The sequence below is a fragment of the Entelurus aequoreus genome, linkage group LG13 (genome assembly GCF_033978785.1).
Source record: "Entelurus aequoreus isolate RoL-2023_Sb linkage group LG13, RoL_Eaeq_v1.1, whole genome shotgun sequence".
Taxonomy (NCBI): Eukaryota; Metazoa; Chordata; class Actinopteri; order Syngnathiformes; family Syngnathidae; genus Entelurus; species Entelurus aequoreus.
Genome location: NC_084743.1, coordinates 4,356,169 through 4,368,668, shown reverse-complemented (window position 1 = coordinate 4,368,668; position 12,500 = coordinate 4,356,169). Strand labels below are relative to the sequence as shown.

General features: G+C 37.8%; 1 protein-coding gene across 1 annotated transcript in view; it reads left to right on the top strand.

The window, feature by feature from the left end:
* grm5b (glutamate receptor, metabotropic 5b) overlaps positions 1-12,500 on the top strand; it is a 164,455-nt gene that overhangs the window by 28,985 nt on the left and 122,970 nt on the right. The window contains exon 3 of the mRNA XM_062067265.1: positions 6,410-6,850. Coding sequence (XP_061923249.1) covers positions 6,410-6,850 — 441 coding nt within the window. The remainder of the gene's footprint in view (positions 1-6,409; positions 6,851-12,500) is intronic.

The following is a 12,500-nucleotide window of genomic DNA, read 5'->3' as shown; positions in this document are numbered from 1 at the left end:
TGCCTTCCACATTGAAGCCAATACCAAAAAGCTCTGTTTTCATTTCATAATTCCACAGTATTCTGGACATCTGTGTTCGTGAATCTGTTGCAATCATGTTCATTGCATTATGGAGAAGGAAGCTGAGCAAGCAAAGAAGAAAGTTGTCGGTGCAAAATGGACGTATTTTTCGAACGTAGTCAGCAACAACAGTACACAGCCGGCGCTTCTTTGTTTACATTCCCGAAAGATGCAGTCAAGATGGAAGAACTCGGATAACAGAGACTCTAACCAGGAGGACTTTTGACTTCGATACACAGACGCCTGTAGAGAACTGGGACAACACAGACTCTTACCAGGATTACTTTGATTTGGATGACAAAGACGCAGACGTGCTACTGTGAGTATGCAGCTTTGGCTTCTAAACATTTGATCACTTGACCGTATGTGCGCAACTTTTTTTTGCGTATGTACGTAACTTTTTTAAAATATATAAGCTTTATGAACCTTGGGTTAGGTGAACGGTCTTTTGGGCTGAGTGATTGTGTGTGTTGATCAGCTGTTTGAATTGTATTGGCGTGTTCTATGGAGCTAGGAGCTAGCAGAGGAGCTAGGAGCTAGCATAACAAACACGCAGGTGTTTTTATGCAGGATTAATTTGTGGCATATTAAATATAAGCCTGGTTGTGTTGTGGCTAATAGAGTATATATATGTCTTGTGTTTATTTACTGTTGTAGTCATTCCCAGCTGAATATCAGGTCACCCCCGGCTCTCACAGCATCTTCCCTATCTGAATAGCTTCAACTCCCCACTAGTCCTTCACTTGCACTTTACTCATCCACAAATCTTTCATCCTCGCTCAAATTAATGGGGAAATTGTCGCTTTCTCGGTCCGAATCTCTCTCACTTCATGCGGCCATCATTGTAAACAATAGGGAACTTTGCGTATATGTTCAACTGACTACGTCACGCTACTTCCGGTAGGGGCAAGCCTTTTTTTTATCAGATACCAAAAGTTGCAATCTTTATCGTCGTTGTTCTATACTAAATCCTTTCAGCAAAAATATGGCAATATCGCGAAATGATCAAGTATGACACATAGAATAGATCTGCTATCCCCGTTTAAATAAAAAAAATTCATTTCAGTAGGCCTTTAAAATGTAATATCGGAAATGATCGGTTTAAAATGTATCGGTATCTGTTTCAAAAAGTAAAATTTACGACTTTTTAAAACGCCCCTGTGTATACGGACGTAGGGAGAAGTACAGAGCGCCAATAAACCTTACAACAGGGGTCACCAACCTTTTTGAAAGCAAGAGCTACTTCTTGGGTAGTGATTAATGCGAAGGGCTACCAGTTTGATACACACTTCAATAAATTGCCAGAAATAGCCAATTTGCTCAATTTACCTTTAACTCTATGTTATTATTAATAATGAATGATATTTACACTTAATTGAACGGTTTAAAAGAGGAGAAAACACGAAAAAAAAAATGACTACTAAATTTTGAAACATAGTTTATCTTCAATTTCGACTCTTTAAAATTCCAAATTCAACCGAAAAAAAGAAGAGAAAAACTTAAAAAAATAATTTATGGAACATCATTAGTAATTTTTCCTGATTAAGATTAATTTTAGAATTTTGATGACATGTTTTAAATAGGTTAAAATCCAATCTACACTTTGTTAGAGTATATAACAAATTGGACCAAGCTATATTTCTAACAAAGAAAAATCATTATTTCTTCTAGATTTTCCAGAACAAAAATTTTAAAAGAAATTCAATAGACTTTCAAATAAGATTTAAATTTGATTCTACAGATTTTCTAGATTTGCCAGAATAATTTTTTTGAATTTTAATCACAATAAGTTTGAAGAAATATTTCACAAATATTCTTCGTCGAAAAAACAGAAGCTAAAATGAAGAATTAAATTAAAATGTATTTATTATTCTTTACAATAAAAAAAATATATTTACTTGAACATTGATTTAAATTGTCAGGAAAGAAGAGGAAGGAATTTAAAAGGTAAAAAGGTATATGTGTTTAAAAATCCTAAAATCATTTTTAAGGTTGTATTTTTTCTCTAACATTGTCTTTCTGAAAGTTATAAGAAGCAAAGTAAAAAAATGAATGAATTTATTTAAACAAGTGAAGACCAAGTCTTTAGAATATTTTCTTGGATTTTCAAATTCTATTTGAGTTTTGTCTCTTTTAGAATTAAAAATGTCAGACAAAGCGAGACCAGCTTGCTAGTAAATAAATACAATTTAAAAAATAGAGGCAGCTCACTGGTAAGTGCTGCTATTTGAGCTATTTTTAGAACAGGCCAGCGGGCTACTCATCTGGTCCTTACGGGCTACCTGGTGCCCGCGGGCACCGCGTTGGTGACCCCTGCCTTAAAGGCACTTCCTTTGCGTGCCGGCCCAATCAATCAATCAATCAATCAATGTTTATTTATATAGCCCTAAATCACAAAAGTCTCAAAGGGCTGCACAAGCCACAACGACATCCTCGGCACAGAGCCCACACAAGGGACGTGGATGTGAATGACAATGAGAAACCTTGGGGAGGATCGCATCACATAATATCTACGGCTTTTCACACACACAAGGCGTACTTGGTCAACAGCCATACAGGTCACACTGAGGGTAGCCGTATAAACAACTTTAACACTGTTACAAATATGCGCCACACTGAGAACCCACACCAAACAGGAAGGACAAACACATTTCGGGTGAACATCCGCACCGTAACACAACAGAACAAATACCCAGAACTAGGGATGTCCGATAATGGCTTTTTGCCGATATCCGATATTCCGATATTGTCCAACTCTTTAATTACCGATACCGATATCAACCGATACCGATATCAACCGATATATACAGTCGTGGAATTAACACATTATTACGTCTAATTTGGACAACCAGGTATGGTGAAGATAAGGTACTTTTCAAAAAAATAAAATAAAATAAAATAAGATAAATAAATTTAAAAAAAATTCTTGAATAAAAAAGAAAGTAAAACAATATAAAAACAGTTACATAGAAACTAGTAATGAATGAAAATGAGTAACATTAACTGTTAAAGGTTAGTACTATTAGTGGAGCAGCAGCACGCACAATCATGTGTGCTTACGGACTGTATCCCTTGCAGACTGTATTGATATATATTGATATATAATGTAGGAAGCAGAATATTAATAACAGAAAGAAACAACCCTTTTGTGTGAATGAGGAGGGAGGTTTTTTGGGTCGGTGCATTAATTGTAAGTGTATCTTGTGTTTTTTATGTTGATTTAATTAAAAAAACAAAAACAAAAAAAAAACAAACGATACCGATAATTAAAAAAACGATACCGATAATTTCCGATATTACATTTTAACGCATTTATCGGCCGATAATATCGGCAGGCCGATATTATCGGACATCCCTACCCAGAACCCCTTGCAGCACTAACTCTTCCGGGACGCTACAATATACCCGCCCCCCCCACCTCAACCTCCTCATGCTCTCTCAGGGAGAGCATGTCCCAAATTCCAAGCTGCTGTTTTGAGGCATGTTAAAAAAAAGAATGCACTTTGTGACTTCCATAATAAATATGGCAGTGCCATGTTGGCATTTTTTTCCATAACTTCAGTTGATTTATTTTGGAAAACCTTGTTACATTGTTTAATGCATCACAACAAAATTAGGCATAATAATATGTTAATTCCACGACTGTATATATCGGTATCGGTTGATATCGGTATCGGTAATTAAGAGTTGGACAATATCGGATATCGGTAAAAAAGCCATTATCGGACATCACTAATAAAATGCAAACATTTTTATTTCAAATATACAAACCCCAAAAGCAGTGAAGTTGTCACGTTGTGTAAATGGTAAATAAAAAGAGAATACAATGATTTGCTAATCCTTTTCAACCTGTATTCAATTGAATAGACTGCAAAGACAAGATACTTACTGTTCCAGCTGGAAAACTTTATTTTTTGCAAATTTTAGCTCATTTGGAATTTGATGCCTGCGACATGTTTTTAAAAAAAAGCTGGCACAAGTGGCAAAAAAGACTGAGAAAGTTGAGCAATGCTCATCAAACACTTATTTGGAACATCCCACCGGTGAACAGGATAATTGTAATTGATAATAGTATGCGTACTAGTTCTAGCTATTAGGCTGTTCTAGTTTTTATTTTTATTATCTTTTTATTTTATTTATTTATTTTTATTTTATTTTATTTTTTTAATACACTGTAGCACTTTGAGGTTGTTTGCTCAATATAAAGCGCTTTTTACAAATAAAATCTATTATTATTATTATTAATTGGGAACAGGTGGGTGCCATGATTGGGTATAAAAGCAGCTTCCATGAAATGCTCAGTCATTCACAAACAAGGACGGGGCGAGGGTCACCACTTTGTCAACAAATGCCCGAGCAAATTGTTTAAGGACAACATTTCTCAAGCAGCTATTGCAAGGAATTTAGGGATTTCACCGTCGACGCTCCGTAATATCATCAAAAGGTTCAGAGAATGTGGAGAAATCACTGCACGTAAGCCATGATATTACGGACTTTCGATCCAGGCACAATTGAAAGTGGTGGATAATCTCGAGGCACACCACGAGCAGAAATCATTAAAAAATGAAATTCAGCAGCCGATATTGACAATACAAAGTTGTTCTCGCAATTGTTGGATATGAATTCAAACCATAACCAAGCATGCATCACTATAGCTCTTGTCTCAAAGTAGGTGTACTGTCACCACCTGTCACATCACGCCCTGACTTATTTGGACTTTTTCTGTGTATAGTGTTTTAGTTCTTGTCTTGCTCTCCTATTTTGTTGTTGATTGTCATGTAGGGATGTACTTTGTGGACGCTGTCTGCTGCTCCACACGCTGTAAGTCTTTGCTGTAGTCCAGCATTCTGTTTTTGTTTAGTTTTAGCTTTGTTTTGCATAGCCATCCCTAAGCTTCGATGCCTTTTCTTAGCGGCACTTGCCTTTTTGTTTATTTTTGGTTTAAGCATTAGATACCTTTTTACCTGCACGCTCCCTCCCGCTGTCGTCTGCATATTGTGATCACGACAAACCATGTTTCTGACATCTACAAAGCATTTAGCTACCTGCTGCCACCTACTGATATGGAAGAGTATTACACGGTTACTCTGCCGATCTCTAGACAGCACAGACACTCAACACTTATAATTACTGGTTTGCAAAAAAAAGTAGGTGAAATTACATAATCTCCCACGGCACACCAGACAATATCTTACGGTACACTAGTGTGCCGCGGCACAGTGGTTGAAAAACACTGTTTTAGAGTACAGGTGAATTACTGAATAGTATTTGACAAAATTTCAGTTAATTGATTTGAATTACATCATCCCATTTAATGTTTTTCGATTCATTTTCAAATTGGAGTACTATTGACAGTACAACAATATCTACGCCACTGTTTTTCAACCACTGTGCCGCGGCACACTAGTGTGCCGTGATATACAGTCTGGTGTGACGTGGCAGATGATCGAATTTCACATATTTTGGGTAAAAAATATTTTTTGCAAACCAGTAGTTATAGTCTGCAAATGATGTGTTGTTGTTGAGTGTCGGTGCTTAGTGACCTTGTAATACTCTTCCATATCAGTAGGTGGCAGCCGCTAGCTTTGTAGATGTCGGAAACAGCGGGAGGCAGGGTGCAGGTAAAAGGGTATCCAATGCTTAAACCAAAAATAAACAAAAGGTGGAAAGAAAAAGGCATTGAAGCGTAGGGAAGGCTATGCAGAACGAAACTAAAACTGAACTGGCTACAAAGTAAACAAAAACAGAATGCTGGACGACAGCAAAGACTTACTGTGGAGCAAAGACGGCGTCCACAATGTACATCCGAACATGACATGACAATCGACAATGTCCCCACGAAGAAGGATAAAAACAAAGTAAATATCGCTGAAAGGAAGACATGAAACTGCTACAGGAAAATACCAAAAAAAGAGAAAAAGCCACCAAAATAGGAGCGCAAGACAAGAAGTAAAACACTACACACAAAAAACAGCAAAAAAGTCCAAATAAGTCAGGGTGTGATGTGACAGGTGGTGACTGTACACCTACTTTGAGACAAGAGCTATAGTGATGCATGCTTGGTTATGCTTTAAAGTCATACCCAACAATTGCGACAACGACTTTTTACTGTCAACTGAGTTTCGTTTTTTAAGGATTTCTGCTGGTGGTGTGCCTCCGCATTTTTGTGCCTTGGCTCAAAAAAGGTTGAAAAACACTGATCTACGCAATATTTAATCCAGATTTATGGACCGACACATTTTGCTGCTAACCGCCTCTGTCAGGTGAGGCACCAAATGCAAATAGCCGACCTTTTTCCCCGACAAGAATGGTACGATACTGATTACTGTCCGAATCCACGTCTGTCCAGGTCCACGAACGCAAGTGCGGCGCCGTCCGAGAGCAGTACGGCATCCAGCGGGTGGAGGCCATGATGTACACGCTGGACCGGATCAACGCGGACCCTCACATCCTCCCCAACATCACCCTCGGCTGTGAGATCCGCGACTCCTGCTGGCACTCCGCCGTGGCCCTGGAGCAGAGCATCGAGTTCATCCGGGACTCGCTGGTGTCTTCCGACGAGGCGGAGGAGTGGGGCGCAGGAAGCCCCTGGGGGGGAGGAGGAGGAGGAGGCGGTGCGTCGATGAAGTGCGCCGACCCCTCTGCCACGCCCATGCGAGGGAAAAAACCTATTGTGGGTTTAATTGGGCCAGGATCCAGCTCAGTGGCCATCCAGGTCCAAAACCTGCTGCAGCTGTTCAACATACCACAGATTGCCTACTCTGCCACCAGCATGGATCTTAGCGATAAGGTGAGAACACTGAGTGAAACACTTGGACATACCGTATTTCCTTGAATAGCCGCCGGGGCGCTAATTAATTTAAAACCTCTTCTCACTCCTGCGTTTACCAAAAGCATGCGGGATTGGCAAGCATGCGCTAATTATTTTAAAACCTCTTCTCACTCCGGCGCTTACCTTATCATGAAAATCACATTTAATTAAAAAAACGTTATTATGGTCTTACCTTTAGGTATAAATGAGTCCATGCACAGCTCCTATAAAAGTCTTCCTTATCTTTCTTCAGTTTTAAAAGTCTCTCTGTCTCGATGGAGATCTTCCTTTAAGTATTACCTCCCGCTTCGATTGAAAGTCCAGTTTAGAAAACTGTTTTATTTTAGATATGTAATCCTCCATGGTAAAAGTGCAAGCAAACAATGGCTGCTCACTCTTGCTGCGTGTTGTCTTCTTCTGCAGCACCGGTCTTCTGCAGTATAGCAGTCGCAGGAAGGATCACTAGCGCCCTCTACCACCAGGAGGCGGAAGTCATTTAATGACTCATATTTGACCCGGCGGAAGTGCCAAGCATGCGCTAATTATTTTGCGAAACGAGTTTGACCCGGCTGTAATTCTAGGCAGGCGAATACTATATTCCATGCGGCAATTCAAGGAAATACGGTATTTACTAGGGATCCACCGATACTGATTATTAGTAGTCCAGGAGGCCTGTACAAGATATTTAAAGCCAGTGTTCATTTGCAGGAAAACGTTATTTACAGCGCATCTGGAAAGTATTCAAAGCATTTTAGACATTTTATATTGCAGCCTTATTCCAAAATACGAATACATTCATTTTTGTCCTCAAAATTCTACACACAATACCCCACAAAGACAACAAAAAAAGGTAATTTTTATAAATTTGAAGATTCAGTAAAAATAAAAAAAATCACAAGTACGTAAGTATTCACAGCTTTTGCTCAATACTTTGTTGATAGATAGATAGTAGTACTTTATTGATTCCTTTGGCAGCAATTGCAGCCTCAAGTCTTTTTGAACACGATGCCACATGTTTGGCATAAGGCTGCAGCTAACGATTATTTTTTTATCGATTAATCTATAGATTATTTTTTTCGATTAATCGGTTAATCTATAGATTATTTTTTTCGATTAATCTATAGATTATTTGTCCTTTCACTGATTATTTTTTATTTTATTTTATTTAAAATGAAGATGAAAAAAATAAAAGTAGGCCAGTTTTTTCAAAAGGAATGGCTTTTATTTACAAAAAAAAAAGTATGGCCACTCAGTCAACATTGACAACAACATGACAAAATATTCTGTAACAATGTAAACATTTAAAACGTTTAACATTTAACAAAATTAAAAGTAGCTTATTTGCTTTTTAATGTGCAAATATAAAAGTAAACATCCAGTGCAAATCTTAATATTCTGCAACAATATAAGCATTTCAAAAGTAAAAGTATTGCTTATTTTGCTTTAAAATGTGAGAAAATAAAGATAAACATCCAATACAAAAAAGTGTAAAACGAAATATTCTGTAACAACAGTGTAAACATTTCAACAAAAGTGAAAGTATTGCTTATTTGCTAAAATGTGCAAAAATAAAGATAAACATCCAATACAAAAAAGTGCCAATCTAAATATTCTGGAGCACTGTAAACATTAAGTATTGCTTTTAAAATGTCCAAAATAAACATCCAGTCCAACACAGTACACAATAACCAATTCTACTCATTCCAGTGAGTGACTAACAGTTGTAATGAAGAAAGGTTAGCATGTCTACATGCTCTGGTTCTTTTCTCGTTTACAATATTCCCAGCAGCTGAAAATAGGCGCTCAGAAGGGGTCAATGTGGCTGGAACTGAGAGGTAATTAGCCTTCACCTCAAGCCAGGACTGCGAGCGAGCTGAGCTGCAGTTTAAGTTTCTAGAAGGTCAACGGGCTCATATTGATGTTACTAGTAGTTGACTGGGAGGTGTTTATTATCATTTGGGGAGAGTCCGCTGCCTGATGCTCACCTGCTAAACACCTATCTGCTAGACGCTGAAGCGCTGACTACATGCGCTCTGAATACACACTGCTTCGTTTCAACCTTAGTTTGGCACACCTATCTTTGGACCGTTTGGCCCATTCCTCTTTGCAGCGCCTCTCAAGCTCCGTCAGCTTTTTTTGATTGATTGAAACTTCTATTAGTAGATTGTACAGTACAGTGCATATTCCGTACAATTGACCACTAAATGGTAACACCCGAATACGTTTTTCAACTTGTTTAAGTCGGGGTCCACTTAAATCAATTCATTGCATGGGAAGTGTGGATTTTCATTCATTTGTCTGTACAAGTGTAGAGAAAATGGAATAAATTCATTTTTGTCCTCAAAATTCTACACACAATACCCCATAAAGACAACAAAAAAGGTATTTTTTAAAATAAATTTGCAAATTACATAAGTATTCACAGCTATTGCTCAATGCTTTGTTGATAGATACATAGTTAAAGTTATAGTAGTACTTTATTGATTCCTTCAGGAGAGTTCCCTCAGGAAATGCACTTTTGGCAGCAATTACCGCCTCAAGTCTTTGTGAATACGATGCCACATGTTTGGCACACCTATCTTTGGACAGTTTCCTCTTTGCAGCGCCTCTCAAGCTCCATCAGCTTGCATGGGAAGTGTTGGTTGTCATCCATTTGTCTGTACAAGTGTAGAGAAAAAGCTGTGAATACTTTATGTACATGTGATTTTTTTTATTTTTTATTTTTATTAAATTTGCAAATTTTTAATATGAAATAAAAACTTTTGACATTGTCATTATGGGATATTGTGTGTAGAATTTTGAGGACAAACATGAATGTATTCCATTGTAGAATAAGGCTGGTACATAACAAAATGAGGAAAAAGTGAAGCGCTTTGAATACTTTCCGGACGCACTGCACTGTAAACATGATCAGTGGCCTAGTGGTTAGAGTGTCCGCCCTGAGATGGGTAGGTTGTGTGTTCAAACCCCGGCCGAGTCATACCAAAGACTATAAAAATGTGAGTCATTACCTCCCTGCTTGGCACTCAGCATCAAGGGTTGGATTTGGGGGTTCAATCACCAAGAATGATTCCCGGGCGTGGCCACCACTGCTGCTCACTGCTCCCCTCACCTCCCAGGGGGGGATCAAGGGTAATGGGTCAAATGCAGAGAATAATTTCGCCACACCTAGTGTGTGTGTGACTATCATTGGTACTTTAACTTTATATGTCAGTAAACAGCTGGACAAGTCGTTTTTATTAACATTATTTAAAAAAAAAAACATACACATTTTTTTAGGAAACGTGGTACCAGTAGCGACATGATGTTTTATGCGGAGCTAATGGGATTGAACACCTTTTATCACGTGTGTCTAAGAGGAGCATCAACATTTACACGTCAAAATATGGAAAATTGGTCAAAATTTGGCATTTTTTCTACATCACAATAACTCATCTACTCCATTTTCTACAATTGTATAACACCTTATTAGGGATGTCCGATAATGGCTTTTTGCCGATATACCGATATTGTCCAACTCTTTAATTACCGATATCAACCGATACCGATATCAACCGATATATACAGTCGTGGAATTAACACATTATTATGCCTAATTTGGACAACCAGGTATGGTGAAGATAAGGTACTTTTTAAAAAAATGAATCAAATAAAACAAGATAAATAAATTAAAAACATTTTCTTGAATAAAAAAGAAAGTAAAGCAATATAAAAAACAGTTACATAGAAACTAGTAATTAATGAAAATTTGTAAAATTAACTGTTAAAGGTTAGTATTATTAGTGGAGCAGCAGCACGCACAATCATGTGTGCTTACGGACTGTATCCCTTGCAGACTGTATTGATATATATTGATATATAATGTAGGAACCAGGGGCCGTACTTATCAAGCTTCTTAGAATGACTCCTAAGAAATCTGCTAAGAGTTGACTTAAGAGTAAATAAATTCTTGGCTGAAAGCTGCACTTAAAAGTTAGTTATCAAGCGTCTTACTCACACTTTCAGCGAAGTGTAGGACTGAATCTTAAGTGTCACACTCAGAGCTGAATTACGACATTACTATGTGCCGTAAACGCAATTTTAGGTGACGTCATTTCTGTGTCCATAGAAATGACCAATCACGGAAGGGAATCAGTTGTCTAAGAATAAAGAAATATCTTGGAAATATTTAAGTGGACAATGGGAGTGTATATTTTGACAATAAACTACAAAATAATACAAAACAAACTAGTCCCCGCCGGCACTCACGCTACCGCTCCCTCTCTTCTCTCGCCCACACACTCACTGACGTCACTCACCTCACGGCCACACACATACGCTACTGTCATAACATTTTCTTTCCAATTCATTAATTAGGCAACTAATTTGAAACTGGTGTGGGTGGCTCTATATATACTAGCCCACTGCAGCCACATGCAGAAATCAACAAGGAATCGAAAAGTATTAAATCTGTGACAAAAATAATATCCGCTCTGTCTAAACGATACCGTTTGATCAGCTGCTCGTCATCAAAAAAACAAAAAACATTGTTCCGTTCCCTGAACGTTCGCGCACGTCTCTCTCGCCTCAGTGCCATCCCCTGCTGGCAACTCCTAACTACTTAAGACACCTCTGAAGGTCTCTTAAATATCGTGGAGAGTAGGAGTGATTCTTAGACTTAAGAACGTTGATAAAAAGCTTTTATTCTTAAGTTTGAGAGTAGGACTAAATTTCGCAAATTCTCAGGACTTAAGTGTAAAAATGGCACTCTAAGAAGCTTGATAATTACGGGCCCAGAATATTAATAACAGAAAGAAACAACCCTTTTGTGTGAATGAGTGTAAATGGGGGAAGGAGGTTTTTTGGGTTGGTGCACTAATTGTAAGTGTATCTTGTGTTTTTTATGTCGATTTAATAAAAAAACAAACAAAAAAAAACAAAAAAAAAACAAAACGATACTGATAAAAAAAAAACAACGATACCGATAATTTCCGATATTACATTTTAACGCATTTATCGGCCGATAATATCGGCAGACCGATATTATCGGACATCTCTACACTTTATGGATTGTAAGGTTTCCTTGTGGGGAACCCTGAAATATTGTGAACATTTAAATAAAAACAATTCTGGGCTCCGTCACATAGATTATAGTTGAGACATTTTTCATTAATTTCGTCCTGGACGTTAAAGAAAGTATGAGAATGTGTGAGCGGCTGCCTGCTTTTCTTTACATATACAACCATCTCATATTGGTCAAGATATTTGCACAAAGTTGAGATTTATGGCCGATATCTTTTCTGTCATTTTCATGTCCATCCATCTCTTTCACGTTATTTGATTGAATCACGGAACATGAAACTCGTGGCGTTCCTTAAATCATCCCACACTCCGAGTGTTGCGGACGGAGGCATGTCGATCGGGTCCTTTGCGCCAGGAAAGAAGGACAAAAACTGGATTTCCTGGCAAACAATTTTGACAGGGAAACAAAGGAGACCAGACAAGAATTCTCACAAGAACCTAAATGCCTTGTCAGATATCAGAACATATTTAGGGATAATGAGAATCTTTTTATTCTTTAATGAATGAAATAGATACAAAATTGGGCTCCAGCTAGAAGATAACTTTTCTCATGCTAGGCAAAAAAGCT